This window comes from Sinocyclocheilus rhinocerous, unplaced genomic scaffold (genome assembly GCF_001515625.1).
Source record: "Sinocyclocheilus rhinocerous isolate Xijiao unplaced genomic scaffold, SAMN03320098_v1.1 scaffold1901, whole genome shotgun sequence".
NCBI lineage: Eukaryota > Metazoa > Chordata > Actinopteri > Cypriniformes > Cyprinidae > Sinocyclocheilus > Sinocyclocheilus rhinocerous.
In genome coordinates this window covers 12414-39203 of record NW_015664755.1, presented here as the reverse complement: position 1 = coordinate 39203, position 26790 = coordinate 12414, and the positions used below count along the sequence as shown (strand labels likewise).

General features: G+C 36.3%; 1 protein-coding gene across 1 annotated transcript in view; it reads left to right on the top strand.

Moving 5' to 3' along the window:
- Nucleotides 1-8549, top strand: part of LOC107730412 (protein tyrosine phosphatase receptor type D) — a 132448-nt gene extending 123899 nt beyond the window's left edge. The window contains 6 exon segments of the mRNA XM_016541257.1: nucleotides 1186-1364; nucleotides 1446-1572; nucleotides 2323-2448; nucleotides 3293-3447; nucleotides 5010-5145; nucleotides 7221-8549. Coding sequence (XP_016396743.1) covers nucleotides 1186-1364; nucleotides 1446-1572; nucleotides 2323-2448; nucleotides 3293-3447; nucleotides 5010-5145; nucleotides 7221-7289 — 792 coding nt within the window. The 3' untranslated portion in view covers nucleotides 7290-8549.
- Nucleotides 8550-26790: the final 18241 nt, after the last annotated feature.

Genomic DNA, 26790 nt, shown 5'->3' with positions numbered 1-26790 from the left:
GTTTTTTTAAAGAAGTCTCTTCTGCTCACCAAGCCTGCATTTATTTGATCCAAAGTACAGCAAAAACAATACAATTCTAAAAATATTTTTACTATTTAAAATAACTGCTTTCTATTTGAATATATTGTAAACTGTAATTTATTTCTGTGATGTGCAGCTGTATTTTCAGCATCATTACTCCAGTCTTCAGTGTCACATGATCTTGAAATATTTTTTATGAAATATATGAAATATTTATTATTATTATTATTATTATTATTAATGTTGAAAACAGCTGAGTATAAAGCATCCTTGCTAAATAAAACTATGAATTTATATAATTTATTTCCAAAAAAAAAAAATATATATATATATACTGATTCCAAGCTTTTGAATGGAATAGTGTTATTGTTACAAAAAAATAAGTGTAATAATGTTACAAAAGCTTTTTATTTCAGATAAATGCTGATCTTTGGATCTTTCTATTCATCAAAAGTACTGAAAAAAATATACTCAATTGTTATAAATATTGATAATAATAATAATAATAATAATAATAATAATAATAATAATAATAATAATAATAATAATAATAATAATAATAATAATAATAATAATAATAATAATAATAATAATAATAATAATAATAATAATAATAATAATAATAATAATAATAATAATAATAATAATAATAATAATAATAATAATAATAATAATAATAATAAAACATTGCTAATAATCAGAAATGTTTCTCGAGCAGCAAATCAGCATATTAGAATGATTTCTGAAGATCATGTGACACTGAAGACTGGAGTAATGATGCTGAAAATACAGCTGCGCATCACAGAAATACATTACATTTTAACAGATATTCACATAGAAAACAGCTGTTTTAAATAGTAAAAATAGTTCACAGTGTTACTGCTTTTGCTGTATTTTGGATCAAATAAATGCAGGCTTGGTGAGCAGAAGAGGATTATTTAAAAAACATAAAAAATCTTGCTGTTTAAAAACTTTTGGCTGGTAGTGTCTGTGTTTTTCTGTCATCTGTCTATCGTACTATATATCCATTTGTCTATCTTTTCGTCCAGATATTCACACGTCCTTCAAACTTTACTACTTCTTCTGTTTTCAAGCCAATATTAATGTGTGTCTAGACAAACTTTTGTTATTTTTTTAATGCTGTTCACGATTTGTTTCTTGCAGCGGTTAGCGAACACAAAAGCTCACACCTCACGGTTCATCAGTGCCAACCTGCCCTGCAACAAATTCAAGAACAGACTGGTTAACATCATGCCCTACGAGTCCACGCGCGTCTGTCTGCAGCCAATCAGAGGAGTCGAGGGCTCCGACTACATCAACGCCAGCTTCATCGACGGATACAGGTGAGCAGAAGAGCCCGGATCTGTCCGTCTGTGTGCGTTTGTGACCGTGAAGCTAAACGTGTGTCTCTCGCTGTGTGTCAGGCAACAGAAGGCTTACATCGCCACGCAGGGTCCTTTAGCTGAAACCACAGAAGACTTCTGGAGGATGCTGTGGGAACACAACTCCACCATCGTCGTGATGCTGACCAAACTCAGAGAGATGGGCAGAGTGAGTGCTTGACACACCATCATTTATTCATTCATTTATTGCTGAAGAAAGTACACTGAAAAAAATGGTATTAAAAACAATTCACTCACATTGCATTTGAATTAAATGTGAAATTTTGTAAAGTAGGAAGACAAAAATAGTATTTTCTTATAAAATGTGCTCCAATAAGCTTTTTATTAAAAATATTTACATATTTTTGTGGAAAACTAGACAATATATATATATATATATATTAGTGCTGTCAAACGATTAACCGCGATTAATCCAACTCTACTACTACAGACTACAGTCCAAATTCAAATTGGACACTTTTCATTTCAACCTCAAATTTGTTTTCCGTTTTGAACTCTCTGCAAACCTTACTTTTTCAAAATCATCCACGGTTGTTGGTTTCATTTGTATTTAATTCAATGTCTCCAGGATCGTCAAAGGAATTTTGATTCATCCAATCATTTTGCACATTTGTGCTAATATTTTTTTTGGCCGTGACTGAATGTAATATCCAGATTTTGCCTAACTTGAAATGAAAGAAATTGCCACAAATTTTATGACCTCACGTGCCACCGCTGAGAAAACAGCAGTGTGATTTACTTTCAAATAGATCTGGTGCACATTTTATTCATTTTTCCCTTTGCTGAAACCCCAGTGTAAACTACTGTTCCTGCCAGTGCTGGTATTTGTGCTGATGCTTTTTGCATTCTGGTTGTATTTTGGCAGTCGCATGACTGATGTATTGTGTCTGTCCATCAGGAAAAGTGCCATCAGTACTGGCCAGCAGAGCGTTCAGCCAGATATCAGTACTTTGTGGTGGATCCAATGGCTGAATACAACATGCCGCAGTACATCCTGCGAGAGTTTAAAGTGACGGACGCACGGGTGAGACACCAGACCCTCGGCCCATCCTCTGCTCTGTGATTTGTGTATTATAATGCATATTCAGTCTGAGTAAAGCTCACAGGCCTCTAATTCCATCACAGCATTTATTCTGATAAACACTCACGCATTCCTGCCGTTTTATATCTGTCTCTCTCTCTCTCATGTTGCTTATCTGGGATATACAAAATCACTAAAGAAATGCGAACTCTCTGAGCTTCTCGTCAGGAGCTTTTCAGCCGCCCACATCAGAGGATTTAGTGTCTGGAGTCACTCATTCACACGCTCAGGTGAAACGACACGCTTCTGAGCCGTGGGCGGCTGGAGCTCAAAACAGAAAAACACCCAAAACTACTGTGCTGATACCATGTTTTAAACTTAGCATGGTGAACCCTTTAAATATCAACTATCACCATATATAAGTGATGCTTTTGCTGGCTTTCTGCTCTAACCATATGCTAAATATGTTTTAAAATATTTCTGAAGTCTCTTCTGCTCACCAAGGCTACCTTTAATGTCTCTTTTGATCAATTTAATGCATCCTTGCTGAATAAAAGTATTGATTTCTTATAAACAAATTAAATCTTTCTGACCCCAGACTTTTGAACAGTAATATATCTCGCTGGCACTGAGGCATCAGTTCAGTATCAACATGACGTTTCTTAATTATTGTTGTTTCTTGAGCTTCTCAGACTCGTTCAGGATGCGTCATGTACTCGTCATCGGTTTGACAAGCGCGGCGTCTGTCTCTCGCACGTAAATGTGAATGTAATGGATTCGTGTAACATGTCAGAGAGCAGCCGCAGCTCCTTTATTCTCATCTGTCTCTCTCTCTCTCTGCTTTCAGGACGGACAGTCACGGACCGTCAGGCAGTTCCAGTTCACAGACTGGCCAGAACAAGGCGTGCCAAAATCAGGGGAAGGCTTCATCGACTTCATCGGCCAAGTGCATAAAACAAAAGAGCAGTTTGGTCAGGACGGACCCATATCGGTCCACTGTAGGTAAGAAAGACACGAGTCTTGTTGAGAAAAACAGAGCCGAGCAGATGCCACTGTTCATGGGTAAAACACTTGCCTTTTTTTTTTCTGTGAACTAAATCTTATCCAATAGCAAATACTTCAGCATGAAAGCTGATTTAAACACATCACATGTCTTTATCCCTCCCAGGAGGTTGTGATTGTGACCTCAGAAGTCTCTGGGTGAAAAATTTAAGGGGGTCTGAATACTTTCCGTACCCACTGTATATATACACACACACACACACACACACACACACACTGTTACCACATAATTTTACAAATTACGTTACTTGAAATTGTTACACCAACAGGATGTGACATAATTTGATCATTTGTTCAGACAGGAAGACAAATACATGATTTGATTCCCTTTTTCTACAGTTTTACACAAAATAGCGTTTACTGTATTTATTAGGCTTAACCAATCAACACTATTACTTAAGATATAATTAATGCTCAAACAATTATTGGTAACACTGTAATATAAGTTTATTGCTAACTTTCCTTGTTTGTTAACATAAGTTAATGAATCAGCTAGCACTAAAAATAAGCAATATATTCCTACAGCAGTTATAATTTTTTTTGTAAATTTTAGCTAATAGGGTAAATTAGGGTAAAAGATTTATCTAATAGATATGACCGTACTTTTTCAGTTGATTAATCACAGTACAACTGTTTTTGTTACAAGTTTTCTATAATGTTATGTTTAAATGTAAACAATGCATTTTCTAGTTAAATATGAACTAATTTGCATACATTTCCAGAGTAAAGATTTTGAAATCATGGTTCAAAATTCTTGTTTGATTTTGTTGACATATTAGACTTAAAGGTTTTTACTGAGGGGATTTTGAACTTCTGTTTTTATCTCTCCATAAATCTGAAAACACTAAAAACAGCCAGAAAATACACATTAAGCCATGTTTTTAGGAATAAAATATTGTATAAATACATGTGAACGATATATGAACAAACCCCTCAGTAAAATCCTTCAGAATATAGAGAGGAATTAAACTGTAAGTTTTGGTGTATGTAAATGCTGCTGAAGTGGAGAAAAAACTCGTAGCCTTTAAAAATATGCATTTTCACAATGTTTTTCAGGAATAAAATATTGTATAAATAAATGTGAACGATATATGAACAAACCCCTCAGTAAAATCCTTCAGAATATAGAGAGGAATTAAACTGTAAGTTTTGGTGTATGTAAATGCTGCTGAAGTGGAGAAAAAACTCTTTAAAGAGATAGATTGGAACTTAACTCTAAAGGCGCAATCAAATAAAGTTCAATAAAATAAACACTTAAATGTGTATTTTCAATGTTTTCCATCCACTAATACTGCAACCCTGGACGGAAATAACCCAGCATCTTAAAATTGAACAGTGCATGAAAAACAAATGCTTGCAGTGTCTGGCCTCAAATTAAATTAGCAAAACTATTATAAATAGGTCGCTTCACATCCTGGTTAGACTCAGTCAACTTTGTTCACATGTTATGGTTTGGAATATCAGAGCTCCAGCTGACTAGTTGTGTTGTGATTGATCCGCAGTGCTGGCGTGGGCAGGACAGGTGTCTTCATCACGCTCAGCATCGTTCTGGAGCGCATGCGCTATGAAGGAGTGGTGGACATCTTCCAGACAGTCAAGATGTTGAGAACACAGCGGCCGGCGATGGTCCAGACTGAAGTACGTAACCGTTCTCACTTCTTCAGGATGTAAAACACAGATTAAAACAGCACATTACAGCTAATAACATCCAGGTCAGGTTAGTGATTGGACCTTCAGACGTCTATGATTTTAGTCTGAAGTTTCCCAATGAAGAGTTTGCGATGGAACGAACGGATTCTCGGCTTTGTTCGGCCCGCAAACGCTCGTTCTCATTTATAACGACAAAACCTTCAGGTTAGCCATGCAAATTGGTTCAGATAAGCAATTTCACAGCTAACCCGCACAATGGTCTTTCCCAGCATCAATGGGAGAAATTATTTTCTGCGATCAATGCGGACAGCGAGGTGATGAGGCTCGAATCTCACGCTCGGCCCAACACAATCCCTGCTTTTCACCTCGCAGACACGCGACACAAAAGCGCGGCATTAGAGCCATGCAACCCTTAGCGTCGCAGGCCGCCGGGTTGATGTGTTGCTATGGAGACGAGAGGAGCCGTGCATCCGTGAATTCACAGAGAAATCCATAAAGCTGTTCAGAAGATGTCACGTTACATCGCGCATGTGCTTTACAGAAAGATTGTGTTTCAAACGTCATAGAAAACTAGATTGCCATCATGAATTCATCATGTCATTTCTGAACTGATGTTCCTGCTCTTATTGTGAGTGATTCATCAATGCATGTTATTCCACATTGCCTTCAAGATTTTGCATTGAAATGCAATAGTAGTAGTATTAACAATAATAATAATTTTGAATTTTGTCTCATTGTCTATTTTTTTACTTTAGTTAAAAATGCATTATTTAAAAATGCTTAAGTTGTATCATCTGGTTATGCATCAGCACTGTTACCATTATATGTATACCATATTAAATTATGTGCTATAACAGAGAGAAAAAAGAAAAAGAAAAAACAGAACACAATCATTATTTTAAGATGTAAATTCTTCAATGACAAGCACATCTTTTTCTCCTTGTGAAAAGAAGCACTCTTTGCCACATTCTTTTAAGTTTTATAATTAATAAAAAGTTATTTATAATAATAATAATAATAATAATATACTTTAAGTGTGAATTGTGTGTAATGTTTTCAGACACATACTTGCATGTTCATTCTAATTAAATGTAAATGAATTTTTAAAAATGTAGTTTTAATTTATATTAAATGCATTTAGTTGAACTTTAGAGTGTTTTGACCCACTTCAGTAGGTCTTAAGTACATCTTTATATGTAATTTCATAATTACTTTTTTGTCTTTAAAATATAGTTAAAGTACTGCTGAATGTGAATGTGATGACTGGAACTAAAATACACTTTAATGTAATTTCTATTGAAACTTTTTTTGTCATGTATTTAAACATATTTCTAATTACAGATTTGTTATGATTAAGTTGCAATTTAGAGCATTTAAAATATATTACATTTAAATGTAATATTGAAAAACACACTACAGTTAAAATTATAATCAAGTTCTTTGCATGTGCTTTAGTATGTTAGTCAACACATCAAAATAAGTGTACTTTTTAAAACATGACAATAGATGATTGAAACACAATGATTTAGAATGTACTTTAAAGAAAAACTTTCAATTTGACATTATTACAAAGGTCACATTTTAAAAGTGTTCATAAGTATGTTTAGAAACAGTCATGAAAGTGTCTCTCTTCAATTTTATTTTATTTCATTCATATTATATTATCTGCAAGTACGTTTTTAAATATACTTTTAAAATTTGGAGTACGCTTCTTTTTCCACAAGGGTTTCTTAAGGTCATACACTTGTCAGTAAGAGAAGATCTTCAAATGTCAACCCTGTTACCATGATTTTGTATAGTAAACGGTTCATAATTAAAAAGGTTACATGTAGAAAGGTTATATCAGCATTGAATTGTCTTTCTAAGGAAACCTTGTAGTTACAGAACTGTCCTGGTTGTTACCGTCAACTCTGTTACCTTTCTGAATTACTTCCAACATATTAAATCTCAATTCAAACATCTAGATGAGTAGTTGTGCAGGTTTAAGATAAATGAACACACACATCTGATCCGACTGAATGTTTGGCACAGATCTGACCCGTTTCTCTGTCTCTGTCTCTCAGGATCAGTACCAGTTTTGTTACAGAGCTGGGTTGGAGTATCTCGGGAGCTTCGACCACTATGCAACATAAGATCTTCGTCCCGCTGTCAGGGAGACGGATCAGCCATCGGACATCCAGCGGTCATTTAATTCTTCTGAGCCATAAATACCTGCTTGTGAAAAGAACTTAAACTCTTCGATTACATGTTGGATGTGCAACGTAAACCTAGAAATACTTACAAACGACAATAAAAAGACAAATATCCAGGTGGACCAAGAAAAATCACCCGATCTGATTTCAAAAAGTAAATCATGAATAAATAAATAGTAATAATAATAATAATAATAATTTCAGACAGGTGAATCTAGACTGCTGAAGTGCGGAATAATCGCTGCTTCGAGGATTCATGAATCATAAAGGAGTCAACGAACACAGACGCTGTGAGACGGGGAGCTCGAGACACGGTGTAAAGAGAATTTGTTTTGTTCCACAATCAATACGAGGAGATACGTCACTGATGAAGAGAGGAGACTTCATCACGACCACCACCATCATCATCATCATCGAAGAAGACTAAACGAACAGAGCTGAAGTAATAACTACAACACGCCGACCGTTCGGTTAGACGTCCGGAGAAACCACACAAATAATGCATACCAGCTTTTGTTTCACGTTCCGTGGTGTTTTCCTCGCTTATATGACAGAAATCAGCGTAGACTGACCGTATTTCTCATGTTTTTTTTCTGATGTCCTGATGTTCGCACCCATGTTCCCTCCTTCATTCATCGTTTTGCTGGTGGTTTGTGGCGTTTTGTTTGAAACACACACGCTGAATCATGGGGTGGGCAGAGTATAAAGGTTAGAAGATATCTCAGTTCTTCCATGAGCAGAGAGAGAGAGAGATATTAATAAAGTCTTTATTTATATAACCTTGAAATGTATATTCACAAAATATAGATATATGGATGATATAATATAAGGGAATGATGGTGGGTTTTCCACTGGAATGCACATCAGCAGGACGGACGGACAGACACGCATCTTGTGCAATAACTAGACGTTTTACGGCCGGAGGGTTCGATTCGCGTCGGTTTAACGAGGACGGGGCGATCATCATCATGTTCACGAGCTCATGGGTCAAAGGTCATCGTCGTGCATCCGTTAGGCCACAGGTACGAAGACGTCCACGTGTTCATTCTTTTGCATTTAGAGTGCCTTATATTTATGCCTGTTCTTTTCTACGATATTCATTTAACGACGTGTATAGTTTAAGTAGTTCATGTACGAGTATTTATCGATTGATTTCCCACCAGATTTATAGTCTATGAAATTATATATGCAAATACGTAATTCCATTTAAGTAGTTCATGTACGTTTATTTATCGATTGATTTCCCACCAGATTTATAGTCTATGAAATTATATATGCAAATACGTAATCATTACTGTTTAATTTTCTGTGGCCTTAATTTGGCTCAGAGAAAATAAAAACGACAAAGGTATGACAAAGAAAGAAAGCGCACTATAACCGTCAGGCCTGATACTGATAAGTCATTTCTGTTATGTTATCTTATATTAGTTCCCCAACGGCACCGAGACGAATTAATTCTGTCTTTTTAAGACCAAGTGTTAGCTTTAAATTTCCCGTAATTTCAGTCATCGGTGGCGGAAAATGGTGGCAAAGAAACGCCAAAATAAACGAAAGACCCTGAAAACCTGCAAAGCTCTTGCTGATAAGCTACTAAGTATTTTAACGTACGAATTTCACGATTAGAATATTACGATTCGACACTTGAACCTCACTGGCTTTGTAGATGTGCATTCCAGATGCTTTTTTCCTCCTTTCTTGTTTCAAATAGAGAAAGCGTTTTATTGTTTTGACTCTTTCTGTTGTTGATTTCGGATGTTTTCATCATCATATGTCGAGCAACAGGCAGCCGTTGCGTAACTGTCAGCGCCACCTAGTGTTCAGCGCTTCGATGTGCTCCACGTCGGCTTTTCTTTCCCTGTTCTGGATCTTATTTGATATGCATGAGTTCAACTGCAGTGGGGGCGAGTAGGAAGAATTGCACTTTGTATCTCTTTATCTCTATGCACTGCCCTACTGATTCCGCACCCATTACGGATTTTACTTGAACCCGACTGTACGAATCTCCTTCAGACTTCACTTGGTGTGTATGTAAATAACACAGAAAAGAGACTACCCAAGTAATAAGAGAGAGAGAAAAAAAAATAAGAGAAAGGAAAAGCAAATCGGTTGTGGGAAAAAAGAGCATCTTTAGCAGGTGATTTCGAAGCGTCACTTCTTCCCCCGTTGAAAGACTGAAGCGTCACGAGCGCAAACGTACACGTGGTGTTTCTAAGCTCCCTGTTACTCTCACATCTGGATGCATAGACTGAAATTAATTCAATTCAATTGTAAAGAAAAAATGGCTTGTTAAAAAAAGAATCATGAAATTACCTCTGATTAGTTGTAAATGTAAACTGTTTTTGATTTGATTTGATTTGATTTTTTTTTCTTTCTGAATGAATGGAGTGCTTTTTATTTTCATACTTAGATGACATTGGTGAAAAGACACATCTGTACGAGAAGCCGTCCTTCTGTACTTTGCTGACACAAGTTCCATTTGTTATAAATGAATTCTATTAAAAAATGTAAGTGTTATGCACACGCGTTTCCTTCCTTCGCTCCTGTGAGCCGACGACCATCAACAGGAGTGAATCCTCCAATACTTCAGCTCTGTTATGGAAAAACATCACAGTGGTTTTTATTGTTGTATTTATTTATTTTTAATTTATTTATTTATATGCAGATTTTTTTTCTCCTAGTACAACAAATATTGCCTGTAAGTAATGTGGTGTGGTGTGATTATATGTGTTAGTTAAAGCTATTATTTGACATTTTTGCACTGACCTTCAACCCTTTTACATTTTGAATGTAACAGAGTTGACTCAAAGCATTTCTGAAAGAGAAAAGTCATGGATTTATTTTTATTTCTGGTACTGTACAAAGCACACAAATAATGAAAGTAAGTACGTTAGTGTGGTGTGGTTATATTTGCTAGTTAAGACTGTTGGGTGATATTTTTGCACTCACCTTCAACCCCATAACATTTTAAATTTAAAAAGTTTGACATTTTAAAAGAGACAAGTCATGGATTGATTGATCTATTGATTGATTTTTTTTTTTTTCAGCTTTAGGATTAGTAATGTAAACCAAAAAAAGGGGCTCTACACGGCTGTATTTAGGGTTCAGGGTTCATGCAAACAGCACACCATGTTATTTTTACAAAGGAAAGGTCACAAAACTCTATTGACATTTTTTTTCTCTCCATGTCTACATTAGCGTTCTGTCAGGTTATTCAAGTATTAAGCATGTCAAGATGAAACTATCTCAGAATGTCTATTTTTTAGTTTATTTGTTGATTGCATTCCTATTCTGCTGTATGATTTTTTTTTCATATTTCATTCATTTTCATATTTTTAACCATCTTCAGGATGTTGCACGGCAATAGTAGAGCACATTTAGTTTTGTGAAGCCGAATGTAAATCGAATAGAAACCCAGTGAATCAAGCCACGTGAAGTGAGTGTAAATGCCCTCCGTGAGCGTCCCGTCCAATCCTGCAGAGATTTCTGATGTTTTATGTCACACAAGAGAGAAACAAAACACAGTGAGAATGATCTGATGGAAGACAGGCGATTATGAGAGCAAATGGAGATTTGAGAGAGAAAGCGGGGCAGCAGTAACTGGAATGAAGGTTAATGATTCACATGTGCTCAGATCCCACAATGCCTCTGTTCTGTGTTCAAAACTCTCCTGCTCTCCTTCAGGTTGTCTAGCAGAAAGAAATCTGCAGTTACGTCACATCTAATGCATTCCAGAGGGCATAATGTGGGAAGTTTGTATTTTGTATGAATTATTCAGTAAAATGCCATTTATCATTTGCAGCACTGTAAAGTGTCTAAATGGGTGAGGAGGTGGCTGAAGGTCTGCTAATGTGTTCCTGATGCGACTGCAGTGAGTTCACTGCATGTAAACAGACGTAATCTTTTCACAAATCCTTATATTTAGCTTTTGAAGGTTACCATGTTTTCTGGAGTTGCGCTGTCATGACAACAAGCTGAAAGTTGGATCTAAAGTGACAGATAAGGTAAGCAATGCAAGTTAAGATGTGAATGTTGAAGTCTAACGTTTAGCATTTGTCTGCTGCACGTCTGATGTTTGGTTTGATTTTTAAATAATTGCAACTTTTTCAGAATTTCAGAAATGCCACAATTTCTGGGAATCGCTGACTATATATATATATAAAAGCACTTTTTACTTTTTTTTTTTCCTCTCAGAATTCTGAGTTTACACATTGCAATGCTGTTTGCCGACAGCCATATCACCCTGCAGCCCAAGACTGGTCGCCCACTGAAGCTAAGCAGGGTTGAGCTGGTCAGTACCTGGATGGAAGACTTCCTGGGAAGACTAGGTTGCTGCTGGAAGAGGTGTTAGTGAGGCCAGCAGGGGGTGCTCACTCTGTGGTCTGTGTGGGTCCTAACGCCCCAGTGTAGTGACGGGGACACTATACTGTCAACAAGCACCGTCCTTTGGATGAGACAATGCCTAGAAAAGCACTATATAAATGTAATGAATTATTATTATTATTATTTCTGCCATTGAATAAAAAAAAATAAAGGAAGCTGCTACTTATCTCACAATTCTGACTTTTTTCTCTTAATTCTGTTTTTTTCTTAAAAGTTTATATCACAAAATTGCAGGGTATAAACTGTGATTTTACTTACCTGATTCTGATATTTTTCTCAGAATTTTAAGTTTACATCTCACAAGTTATAAACTCAAAATTTCAATTTTACCATCTTGCAATTCTGCCCCCCCCCTACCTTCTTCAACTCTGAGTTTACATTTCATAATTTTCTTTCTTTTTTTTTATTTTTATTTTTCAAAATTCTGAGTTTACATCTCACAGTTCTGCATTTTTCCTAAGAGCTGCAAGTTTACATTTTGCAATGCTATTGATTGATTGTTCAATGCTGTTGATTGATTGATTGATTGATTGATTGATTGATTGTGGCTTCCATAGGCGCTTGTGGTTTGTGCTGATGTTGAACGGGCTCCATCGCACTCGTGAAGCTGCAGTCAGTTCGTATCGGTTCAAGCGTCACGTGACATTGTGCAGTGTTTGGTAATATTCCCGTGAAGCTCTTTCCACCTGAGCGCTGCAGCCCTGCATAAAGCCTGCGCCGTTCGCTTTGACCTCCGGGCACACCGTGTCGATTATTCCAGGCTGGCAACAGCGAAGACTTCATCAGCCTAATCAAAATAAATCACCAGAGCAGCAGAAAGTGAGCGGCGTTAAGCTCTTTGCTGTTTCCCCCGAGACCCGCGGCCTCTTAACGGCAAGCAAATCCATTATAGCGGGAGCAGATGTGGCAACTCAGCGTTCAGAGCCGGTTTAGCTGGAGAACCCGCGATACGCCGCTCGACCGCCATCGAGGACTCCAGTCATAAACCTGCTGTAATGAAAAAAGTGCATTTCACCAGGATAGTGCGTGGAAAATCGAGTGGGAACGCCACAGTTCCTGCTGTTCCCTGCAGCGAGAGAATCAGCCTCTAATTCAAATAAGATGTCAAGTGCTGATCTTTTTATTTTCTGTGACAGTCGGAGGCAGTTTGGAGTTCGGGATCATTTCAGCTGATAGTCGCCCTGCTGGAACCCTATCAGGCTTTTTCTGGAATAATAATTAGGAATAAAACTGCTGCGATGTACGTATGGCTGCAGAAATGCTCACGGATTGTATTTGATGAGCTGCAAACGGTTGACCATGTCTGAACGGAAGTTTGCCTCATGTTGCACTTTAATATCCACAATCATACACAGCATTCACAACCCAGATATGTATTCTGACGTATTTCAGTGTGAAACGCATAGTAAAAGATACTTAATTTTATTGGTAGTTAGTAATGCAAGATGACAACATTGACAAACAATTCACATTCTCATGGATCCGTAAAAATGACTTAAAATGCTGTATTATTCATGCCAGGCCAGTAGGTGGCGATGTCACTTTCCTGTAGACTGAACACATAATACACATGACATCACTGTTTTCACAAATTCACATTTTTGTAGTTTACACAGAGACAATAACGGTACTCTTTTCAAAAGTTTGTGTTTTCAGGCCCCCAAAACACTGTTGTGATGGAAATGAATGGCCAAAACACGTGAAAAGTTTTCAGTTTTTAGTTGAAAACAGTGTTGTGTAAACGGACCCTCAGAATCAATTGAATCACTTCCTTCGTTAAAAATAAATATATAATCATTAAAATATCTCCAGTATATAACTGATCCAAGATCAAGTAAAATCATGTAAACACCATTACATTGGTTCACTGAGACTGACCATAACAGCAAACAGCTAATATGAGTTTCATGAAGCAGTGTTTCGAAAGCTATTAGACGGTTAAGGTTTTGATTGGACAACACAACAAATGGGCAGTTCATAGAGTGTATCAGTGCCCGCCCCTTTTTCAGCAGCCTTGGTTGGGATTTTTGGGAAGTCTTTGTTAAAATGTTACAAACCAACCAGCTATGGGAGAATCACAACATTACAAACTTTGATTTGAAGCAAAAATATAATTTAAAAACTGGACAAAAAGACTAAAATACAAGACTGTGAAAATGGCTTTAACGAGGTAAAGAACTACAATGCTATGAAGCGCAGTGAATGGTATAATCAAATTAAAAATGGAAATATGGAAAATATGTAAAGTATGTACATAGAAACAAAAGATTTTATATTTATCACAAAATATGCTTATATATACAAATATTAAAGCAGTTTGAGAAAGTAGTGACACAGACTCAATTATGTCAGTGGCAGTGCTTCATGGGAGTGGGCGGAGCTAAAGTCTTATTTTGCAGCGATTTGCTCTCTTTGATTCTCTGATTGGTGGAGATTTCATTGCAGAATCATGGGCAATGATCCAGGAACATGTCTTACTTGGCAAAATCACGGCGACCTTCATCATAAGTATATACTATATTGATTATAACCTCGTAGGTCTGTCTTTAACTGCTGTATGTCTGAGTTATCAATCAATTTAGTTATAAAGAAAGTGAATAGGATTCGTTCTTCCAGACCCGACTGTTGCACTTGTTTCGTAATAATGACGTTCCCATTAACAATAAAACCTGTGACATGTATTAAAGTAAACGGAGTCCATTGTGGTTTGCTGTTACAGAGAAAAGGCCCCTCACCTAAGAATAACCCGTTGGATTGTGAGCGCGAGCGCTTGGTTTTCTGGACACAGGTGAGCGTTTCTAATCCTCCACAGCCCCAGCTCGTTACGCGTGTGTCAGTCAGGCCCGCAGAGCTGCTTTGTGACGCTGTGAAATTGATAGTCTCACCGGCGCTCAACTCATCCGGGCCTCTGCCGTCTGAGACCAATTCCATTTTCCTCTCGGAGTGAATGTCCTTCCTGAGGCGGCGGAGCGGTGAAGAAGCCTTTCTCTGCCGCTGCTGCATCCGCCGATGTTCCGCACGAACACAGACGCCCCGGGGACAGACACGGCACGACAGAGAAAGCAGGGGACATTACAGAACAATACAGAGATAGGAAGATCACCGCTAAACTAAGATCAAGGTACAGTGGCACTTGGGAAAACCATGATAGTAGGCCTATACCTTGAAACTCAATACCATAGGATTAGCATATTAATACTCTTCCGGGTTATTCCGTGAAATCCAGTCTTTCCATTTTAAAAATACAAAGAATGTCTCAATGTTAATAAGTCGCATTGTGTGATCTCAAGATGAATTTGATTTGGCAAGGCTCAAGGTCATGAAACTACAAGAGAGAGAAAGAAAGAAAGAAAAAGAAAGAAAGAAAGAAAGAAAGAAAGAAAAGATCAGGGTAATAGGATATATACTGACAATGTTTTGGGGAGAGGAAAAAAAGATGTCGTCTTCTTCTTTTTCTTCTTCTTTTTAAATGTACTACCAGATTGATCACATCATTCCCGAAACATATAACATTTCAGCAGACAAATATCTAAATTTGACAGATTAAAACAACTGCATATACCCAAGACAGTAATATTTTAGATTAAACTAATATGTAGATATTAATAGTTAATCTAATAAAATATACATATCATGTTAAAATTTAAATAATATTTAAATATTTAAATAATATTAAATGAAATACTATTGTGGATTAAAATGCATTTTTATTTATTTTTACTTTTTGATCAAAAATTCAGGGATGTGGCTAAAATCAGACTCAAGTAATGGACTAAAACATGTTTTGTTTTGGTAGTAATGTGAAAGAGAATAACATATTTTTTTTTTATAAAAACGTTTTAATTTCAAAATGAAAAATAAAAAAAACACAATAGAATCTAAAACATGTTCTTCCACAGAAATAAAAAAAACAAAAGAGATATGTAATTTATTGGGACGGCTACGTATGCCTTAACATATTCTTAGGAAATTTCTAAGTTCTGAATTCATAAGTGTTTTTAATCAGTCTTTGTACCGTGTGACTGTAGTTTGGCCCGTAATGTAACCTCAGTGCTGTTTGAAAGTGACGGATTCTTCCGGCTTGTTTACGACAAACATAAAAGAACAGCATGAATCATATTCTGAGAGAAAACAATTAACCTTTATTAAAAGCAGCTATTTGCGCTCCTTCATTACCCATCATGCACGAGCGGTGCTGAGACGGGTGAAGGAGCGTCGCCATGGTAACCGCGGTGTCAGAGTGAGTGACGAGTGACATTTACAGAAACACGCCTAACCAAAACTAGCTTTCTCTTCTACGATCAGAGAGCGTGTGTCTGGAGGCGTCCCAGCATGCTGTTTGCTCTGGAATAATCGATGGGAGAGAACACGAGCGTCAGTCAGATGTGGAAATATGAGCGGGAGGTGTTGGATTCTCACTGGATTGTGTCGTGACTGCGGCTGCTGTGGGTGCAAGTGTTCATCATGACGAGAGTCTGTGTGAATCCAGAGTTAATGAAACACAACTAACTAAAACCAAAACCACCCCCTCCCCGAAAAAAAAGGGACACAAATGTCATCCAGTGTAAATGGTTGGTGATGCACACAAACAAAATCTCACTGAAAGCTACATTTTTGTGATATCAACCTCAAATTTGGAACACTTGTTTAGATTTATGGCTTTGATTTTCATACAGTTAACATGTTTTCGAAAATGTTTCGGAAATATGATCAATTTCATATAAAATTTACAAATACTATTTTTGTGCATTTTTAATAATATTAAACTTAATTATATCATAATAAATCACCTTTTTTTCCACCAGCAATAATCTGCCGTGTGCCTCCTCCAAAAAGAGACCACACTTAAGATTGTGCTTATATATCAAGTAACATTAACGTTACCTTAAAAAAAAAATAATAATAATAATTTTTTTTTTAAGTATAACGGAACAAATTACACAAAAACAATTAAAAAAAAACTACATTGAAATATTTAATAATAATAAAAAACTAATAAAGATGACAAAAACAACAAAACTTACTAAAACATTAACTTAAATGAAAACAGAAAATATATTAAAATGTAAATTATATATACAGTATATATATATATATATAAATCATTCAACTATTAATTAAAAAAAGATGTAGTAGCCTCAATCATAAAAACTAAACCTAAAATAACACTGGCGTGGACAATTAAATGCACACAAACCTCATGAGCAATATAATACCTGCATTATAAATTAATATGTAATAAACATACAGAAAATATGATTGCGGCACAACACATGCAATTACCGATTATAGCTTGAGTTATGAAAATCTGAAATGTCATACAGAGATGTTTTGAATCCTGCGATTTTTCCATCCAGCACTTTGGTCTTATTCACAGCGGTGGATAAATGCGACTCCCAGAATGCATTTCTGTGGTTTTCAGAAAATACAGCAGCTCACGCTAAGAGAAGAGCAGAGTAAGACCGGAGAGCAGATCGACACAGACGGGACTCTAGATCCAAAGTACGGAAAGAATACATAGGTCTGATCGTCTTTACATACTCATAGAAAACATTTGCTTCATTTCTGGAATGGTTACCAGCGGTATATGTTAAAAGTTGAGTTGAGTGCTGCATCATTAAACACCTATAAACAATATAATAACTGCAGTAATATTTCCAGATGAACAGCTTTACTTGATTCTCCATCAATCATGTTTTAGAGTCTCAAATCTGATCTGAGCGTTTGTTTCCAGAGCTTTACTTTCACTGTTCCTCAGCGGAGGAATGATCTTCACAAGCCTCCAGAGCAGCGTTTAAACAGCTCTAAACAAATATGTGGCTGGATTTTGATGTGAGAGACAACAGGAGATGCACTTTTTCACTGGAGGAAGTATTATTATGGACTCGTATTTTAGTTAAAAACGTCTTAATGCTGGATTAGTTTCAGCTTTTGTCTTCTCCAGATGTTAACTGATGGACTGGAGTGCTGTGGATTACTTGTGGATTATTGTGATGTTTTTATCAGCTGTTTGGACTCTCATTCTGACGGCACCCATTCACTGCAGAGCATCCATTGCTGAGACACTGATGCAATGCTACATTTCTACAAACCTGATGAAGAAACAAACTCATCCTGATCTCTGATGACCTGAGGGTGAGCACATTTACTGCTAATTTTCACTTTTGGGTGAACTATTCCTTTAAGGAATGATTCGCTGTAAAGCTGCTGTTTTTCTACCTAGTTGTTGTTGAGAAAGCCCACTAGCTGATTAATCAATTAAAAAAAAAAAAACACTGTCTTATCCCCATTTCAGCACCACTCTTCAGAAGAGAAACTGGCTCAGGATACCGATCTGAACACAGCTTTTGACTTGTGCTGTCGTTTCTTTACTAAAAACGTGCAACAGATGTTACTCTAATGCAAAGCCATAGAAAAACAGGACACAGCTCACTCACTCACTCACTCCCAGCATGCACTCGGACAGAGAGAAAGAGACGGCGCAGAATACGATCCATCTCTCAGACATATGAACCATCAAACACAGGCCTACATGAGAAAAACAGCCGCGGCAGCACGACAGCGACACACAGCCGTGATTTACCGAGCCGAGCCTGAGAAAGAGCCGCATTTCTCTTCTGCTGATGGTGTGTGTGTGTGTGTGTGTGTGTGTGTGTGTGTAGGAAGCGCCGTTTTCTTGTTTATGCGCTTTAATAGGATTCGATTTTATAGATTTTTTTGGCAATCGCCTCCCCCGAAATTCCTCATCCGGTTGCGGCGTGATAAATTCACGGGATTAAAAATGTCTCTCCAGCCTCTAAACGAGTGTGAAAAATAACAAAGATTCGCGTGTACCCATAAAACACTGGAGTGTGGATAAAAAAAAAGCGCCGAACGTCCAGGAACCCGTTTGCGCTCAAACGCTTGTGGCGCAGATCTGTGGGAGCTGATCTGATTATCAGCATGGAAACTGTGGGCCGATCGCAGCTCAGCTTAATTTAAACAGGGATTAAAAGTCAAAACTACCCTGTTAGCTTTTAAAACTCATCGGATTATAGGTGGAACTACACATCTGCTTCAGTTCCCACCTGTTCGCTGCTCCTGCGCTTATAAAATGCAATTAGCTGAACTTTAGAGTGTTTTTACCCACTTAAGTAGGACTTAAGTACATCTTTAGAAGTCATTGAAATTATGTATATTGTCTTTGAAATATGGTTAAAGTACTGTTGAATGTGCTGATGGGCATTTATGATAAACTAAAATATATTTTAATGACATTTCTATTGAAAGTTATGACGAGTATTTAAATGATGAAGTTGCAATTTAGTACATTTAAAATATATTAATTTTACATTTATCATTGAATGAAACACTGCATTTAAATGATAACCAAGTACTTTACATGTGCTTTAGTATCTTAGTTAACTTATTTAAAACACCACAAAAAATTATTAAACATAATGATTTAAAATGTACTTTAAAGTTAAACTTTGAATTTGACATTACTACAAAGATCACGTTATAAAAGTGTACTTAAGTGTTTAGAAACAAAGTTGTGAAAGTGTTTCTCTTTAAATCACTTAAGTGAACTTTTATTAAATATTAAATTAATGAAGTAAAAGGCCACTTAAGAGACTTTTACTTCTTTAATTTTAAAGCCGCTTAAGTGGCCTTAGTACACTTACGTAAAATAAAGTACACTTTTATCTGCAAGTGTATTTTTTTTATTATTATTGTGTGATTGGCTGGATCCATTCAATAGTAGCACACGAATGTTCACTTCATCTCTTTTACAGCATGTTAGACATTCTTCAGATGCATCAGAGAACTTGTTTGGAAAATAAATACCCAGCGTGAGTGGCACAGGAACTGTTTGATTCCTGCATTTCCATCAGGATAATGATCAGAGACTGGCACCCACAGCAAACACATTCACACAGAGCAGGTTAACCCTGGAGACGCACCAAAAGGTGTTTAATGTAAAGAAAAGGTCAAGAGTGTTGAACTGTCAACAGCAAATCAGAGATCACTGTTGAGGTAATATGCAGACATCATCACATCGCTTTCTGAAAAATAAAGTCGGATTCTTATTGTCATATTACATATTTCCACAAGAGGTGCTAAAATGGGCATCTTCATGGACTATCTGCATTAGCACTGTGTTTTCTCTTTCAGGTCAACTGCTGTCACGGTGGAGCAACCGTTTGAAGGGAATCTTGCTGAGTAAGTCAGATATTTATGTCTCCAGCTATCAGGTTTAATGGCACAGACATTTGAAGGAAATTCTATCGTTCCCCTGAGAACGGAGGTTTATTACCGCCACAGTAACACGCAAACACAAGGCAGGGGACGGCGTGCTTGCTATGTATTGGACAAGCATTCGCTTACCTGAGTACTGTGTTTCTTGCTGGAAAACATCACAATGTTTAGTCAGACACTGCAATGCAAAGACACCATCTAAAATAAACTCAACTTACAACTCAGCTTAACTTGAGTTGAGTTTGGTTAACTTAGCTTAACTTGAGTTGAGTTTGGTTAACTTAGCTTAACTTGAGTTAAGTTGAGTTAACTTAAACTCTTATATGTATGTACAAGTTTAAAGATTATGTACTGTATGAGTGTTCAGTACTGTAGAACTCGAGACCAGACTCATGGACTCAAAGAAGTCTTGATTCTCGAACCAGAAAAAGTCGCTTATAGTCTTTACCAATACATACAATTATGAAAATACAAAATGAAGACATGTCGTACATATAATGTTATATATTGTGTGGCTTGAGGCATGAACAGCTTTATTGCTGTAAACAGAACAGGGGATATCTAACTAAAATAGGAAATAAATAATTTGAAAACACTGAAACTAAATGAACAAATATCAATTAAACAGTTATTTGTCAACAACGTAAAAGTCAAACTTACAGAAAGAAGTGAAAAACATAACAATAAGGCATAACAAATAATTAATTTTCATATATAGTTTAAACACAGTGGTATACAATCTGAATCACTGGTAAAAATGGACAGAGTCACTATGTTGCTGAGTAAAAAAAAAAAATCCACACTAAAATGAGATTAACCTGGCAAGTTTAGCTAGATACATAAATATATAATTCCATTGTTCTGCATTTTGTGCGGTGACTCCTAATCCTCCTTCAAACACATTTAAATCTGTGCATTAGATGTTGAACCTAAAGCGCCGGTCTACTGAATCAGCCTCAGTTAACGTCTGCATTGGTCTTTAGATGTCAGACTCACAGTAAATAGTTCTCACTTCATCTAACTTATGATTCACATATCATTTTAGACTAAGCAGCTAATATTTTTTAAAATGAACTTGAATCTATGCACATAATTTGAATTAGATGTGATACATATTTGATCCCTACACATGATCCCCTATAAATTCCCCAGGATTGCAAATGGTTTCATAAAGCTCTTAGACTCGGTTTAAATGTGACCTAAACCTCTCTCGATCTCAGACCTGACCTACTCTGGTCCTGGCCTGCTCTCAGATGAGCCGGGCCTCAAACCTGAGCTTCATTTCATACCGAGGTCATGCGCACATTTGATTGTTTTGATAATTATACATGAAGGTTGATATTGTACAAATTTGAAATCAACACTTTGCAATAAGTTTGCATTAGTTAATGTTAATTAATGCATTAAGCAAGACTGTTCCCGCCAATATGTCTGCTGTTCGTTTGATAAATTGTTTATCATCTTTAAGATTTGGTCTTTGTTTTTTTTTTAAAGTAAATCTGTGAATAAAGTTCTTTGGTGTTGATTTGGTGCGTCCCTGCCCCAAGTCATTCTCAAGAGTTTGGCCATAGAAGCCACCGATGATATAGATTCAACAGATTAATAAAAGCATCATAAACAGAAACACTGACACCACTAAAATCAGAGTCTTGGACTTTGCATTGAAAGCTGTTGATTCAGGATCAGGTCTGGACGCATGCACACAGCTGGCTTTGTGTGGATACGCGGCGGTGTTTCAGCACGTTCATCTCCACGAAACGAATCCAGCCGTCTCAGTGTTTACATGAGAGTCATAACACACTGATTTCAGATGAGAACGTTCTGTCAGCAACGTACAGGAACACTTTCAGTCCTGAATAAAACATCAGGCTCTCTCTGCGAGCGGCGGCGTGTAGCTGTCGACTAAACCAAAGAGGAAGAATCTGCAGGATGTTCTCGGCCGATCAGAGGTTGTCACAAATACACACTTTCCTTTGATAAAACACTCGTTCACATGGAGAGATTCTCCAGAGATCACATTATACAAAACCGCTTCAAAAACGTCACTGCCGTTTCCTTGAAATCACTTTAAAAACTCCTCTAGGAGTCTCTGACTGAATGCTGAAACACCAGCGAACAGTTCATCTCATTTTAGGGTGTTATTTACAGGTGCGATCACATGTTGGATTTCATTCTTTTATGAGTTTAACACGTGTTATGTGGAGAAATATTTAAAGACTTGATTTGAATATGAGGCGTTTTCTCATAACTCTAGAAGAGATGTTTGACAGGTTTGTTTTTTGCTCAGTAAGATCATCCAGATGTGTGGAAATGGGTTGGTTTATTCATTGTTTATTAATATGTAAGTAATGACTTTTCTAGCAGCTGATTTCAACATTGGCTTCCTAAATGCATAAATTAGCCGTCCACTTGGAAAACTCAGTCTGCCTAAAAAGGTAAATATAAGACTGTTTTGATCATCTTTTGAACTGTTGTTTGATCATTTGATGAATGTTTGACAGAAACACAAACCAAAAAAACATCACAAAACATCCCACAATTCATCAGATCTATTGATACTGATGATTGCACTGCAGTTTTCCCTCCAATAATTGATGTTATTGAGAAACTGGAGTTTTTATTTTGTTTTACAAATACTCGCAGGACGTGTTTTAGGAAGAAGGAAAATAAAAATAAGTATTGATTAAATCAATACACTTATGTTTTCGACTGCAGAAGAAATGATAAAAATAAACATCCTCTCAAATAAAAGTAGTGAATGTTTATGCATGAACATATGTTCATTATGATATTAAGAAAATAAAAATATTGTCATTGTACTATTTTATGCAGAAAATTTCCATACAGATAGCTAGATATTGAAGTCTCCTCTACTGATAAAAACTAAATAGCAAAACCCTCAACCCTTGGACAATAATCTATTCCAAGTATTTGTCTAATAATAACACCTCTCGTATGATGCCAATCTCTGACATTTGTCTGCTTCATTTAAATGATGAGAAAGCAGCGTCTTTAGTGTTTGAAAGGACTGTTAGTCTTCAGTAATGAGCACAGGCAAATATGGATCACAGCTCATTCCTGGAAGCATCAAGCATCATAAACGCTCGTCAATACAGACACTTAAAACATCCTGGAGTGTTTGAGTAATGCAGTTCCACGATCGTCTGCAAGCATTTACTTGACTTCATTTCAAGCACGCGCACAGAAAGCGGCTTTCACATGGCATGTGAGTACTAAACTAAGTTCTCTTTCATGTCTTATTGCGCGTAAACTGTCAAATACAAACACGTTTATGTTAAAACACACAGGAGTTACAAAGACAGTTGGTTATTTCTGTAAAGGTAAACAGCTGGGAAAGAAATCACATGTTAATATATATTAGATCTGTGTGGCAGCAGCGTAATATACAGTAAATAAATCAATAAATCCACTGCTCTGTTGTCTCCTCTGAGGCTGGGACTCTAAATAGTGTTCTGTGCTCGTCTGTGCAGCAAAAGACAGAACAGTTAGCGTGCTTTGGCTAAAAAGCTTGGATAACTTCAATTCAATTCAAGTTTATTTGTATAGCGCTTTTTACGATACAAATCGTTGCAAAGCAACTTTACAGCAAATTAAGTTTCTACAATATTTAGTGGTAGCTTATCAGTGGTGACTGTCAGTTAATGTATATATGGCAGAAATGTACGGAAAAATCAATTAAAGACGTAATCAAACAGACGATAAACACAATATACAGCAATTATTATATGATGCAATCAAACTTATAGCAAGATGTGGTAGTTCTGTATGTTGTTTCAGGGTTGGCATCATCTGAGGTCCTCTGAGGGGTTGGCATCATCTCTTCTCAGATGTTCTGGATCCAGACTGAAGCTTGTGTAAATCCTAGTTACCACGGGATGTCAATCCCAGCAGAAACAGAGAAACTTAAGTACATCTTTGTATGCAATTTCATAATTACTTCTATTGACCAACTAAAATATACTTTAATGTGATGTCTATTGAAACTTGTATATCACGCATTTAAATACATTTGTAATGATGAAGTTGTAGTGCATTGAACATATTTTAACTTTATATGTAATATTGAATAGCACACTACACTTAAAATGATAATCAGATTATTTTCTGTGCTTTAGTATGTTAGTCAACATATCAGAATAGGTGTATTTCTTTAAAATACCACAAAAGATTATTAAAACATAACAATTTAAAATGTATTTTAAAGTAAAATTTTTAATGTTACTTTATTGCAAAGGTCACTTTTTAAGTGTACTTAAGTGTGTTTAGAAACAGTCAAGAAAGTGTCTCTCTTTAAATCACTTAAGTGGTCTTTTATTTCATTAATAAACAGTACAGTGTTTTTTTTTATACATACTTTTAAGATTTAAAGTGCACATTCGATAACACACACATCTTTTGGGATGACGGATATGTTGAGTAAATCTGTCATATGAATGAGAGCAGCGTAAAGATTCTTCCAGATTTCCACCTTAGAAGTCTGCAATTCAGACGAGGTTGTAACAACAAAAGGATTCAGTTTAGCATGAACTGTCCCTTTAAACAACCCTCTCTCACTCTCTCTGGCTCTTTCCTTTTCTCTTAAATGAGAAATAAAAAGCCAATGGCAGAGATTAATATTAGGCAGAGCAAAGATACAACTGGCCCCGGGCAGCGATTCCAGAATGCCAGTGAATGAATTCAACCCACCCGTCATATCTCTCTCGCTCTCTCTCGGTCTCGGACACTTCAGAAGTTTTTCTCACATCCGCTCTTATCTCGGTTAATTCTTCTGACACCTCTCAGATAAATTCAGAGCCTGTCACAACTCCCTGAACTCCTCAGTGCTGAGTTTCATTTCATACTCTTTCTCTCTCTGTCGCCTCTATGAGCTATATTTACCCATTTTCTAGAGAAATTTTGGCTTTAAGCTCGTCATGACCACAGAACAAAAGCTCTTTTGTTGTCACTGGGAGCGACTTCTTTTGGACTCTGTTAATATTGTAACGAAGCCCATTAAGTCCAGATTTAAACAGCCCTTAAAACAGGATTTCAGCATTGTTTGTGTGAGCAGATGTGCAGGAGCGAGTCTTATAATCAAGTATTAGTAATGATACTGACAACATAATACACTTTTTTTTTTTTTATCTGGGGTTAATATTTTCCCAATGGAACTGACTTATAGGGCATTTTGCCTTTCAATAAAACACAATTCTGTTGAAAAATACTTAAATCAATTAATAGACAAATTATGCCTGTGACATTTAATAAAATCAACATAAAATACATATATAGTTTTAAATGCTGCATAAGATGTAATAGCACAATAAACATTCTAACTTATTAATGACTACCACCAAACTGGAATTGTAATGTAACTGATGTGATATAAATATACAATTTATTTATTTTTCTCTTTTTGTCTATTTATATTTACATATATGTATTTTTTATTCTCATCTTATTTTGATTGTCTGTGTGTTGTTGTTGTTGTCTCTGTGAACTGAAAGCTTATGACACTAAAACAAATTCCTTGTATGTGCAAGCATAATTGGCAGTAAAGCGCTTTCGGATTCTGATTCTGATAAACAAACGTGTGTTTCATAGTGAAGTACAACACTGTGTTAATTTTCACGTGAGCAGCTTGTGAGCTTCTTTTCAGCATCACACTTGTTTAAAAAGTAATTTTTGCATTAAAAGTTGTAATACATTTTTGTATTTATGTTTAATATGTTTAGTAATAATAATTATTAATGTATTTTTATTATAATATTTTATAGTTGTTATTTAATAATAGTTATTATTATCATAGTTTTTTATAGTTATTATATTAATAAATAGTCACAACCGTTTTGGCCAAATTGCGCAGCCCTAGAGATTTTTCTATTAAATTATTTTAATTAATTAATTAATTAATTAATTAATTTATTTATTTATTTGTTTGTTTGTTTATACAGTGTGTGCAGAGGCAATAAACCCAACATGAGGCTCAAAACACAATATTACGAAATATCAGACGTCACATTTTAAATAATTGGGGCATTTTGCCTCATGTTTGGTTTATTTCTTGCTCTGTTGGCCACCATTTTTTTAACGTCCGCTTAAGTCTGCCTGCTTTAGTTACACAGCTGTGCTTAAACTAACTGATAGTGTGTGAGTGTGTGTGTGTGTGTGTGTGTGTAATGATGTGTGTGTGTGTGTGTGTAATGATGTGTGTGTACTGATGTGTGTGTGAGTGTGTGTGTGAGTCTGTGTGTGTGTGTGTGTGTGTGTGTGTAATGATGTGTGTGTGTGTGTGTGTGATGATGTGTGTGTACTGATGTGTGTGTGAGTGTGTGTGTGAGTCTGTGTGTGTGTGTGTGTGTGTGTGTGTAATGATGTGTGTGTGTGTGTGTGTGATGATGTGTGTGTACTGATGTGTGTGTGAGTGTGTGTGTGAGTCTGTGTGTGTGTGTGTGTGTGTGTGTGTAATGATGTGTGTGTGTGTGTGTGTGATGATGTGTGTGTACTGATGTGTGTGTGAGTGTGTGTGTGAGTCTGTGTGTGTGTGTGTACTGATGTGTGTGTGTGTGTGTGTGTGTCTGTATACTCCATAAAATCTAGAAACATCCTGTCCAGTCAGAGACCCAGAGTCCTGAAGGAATTCTGCTGTTTATCCTCCAATCCAAGCGATTCCAGCTAACAGTTCCTGAGCGGCTCTAGTCAGATCATCAACTTCCAGCTGTTCAAGCTAAATCGTTTTGTGTGTGTGTGTGTGTGTGTGTGTCGTTTCATAGAAGCAGCTAGTGTACTTCTGTCAAACCGTTCTCTCTGGACTAACACTATA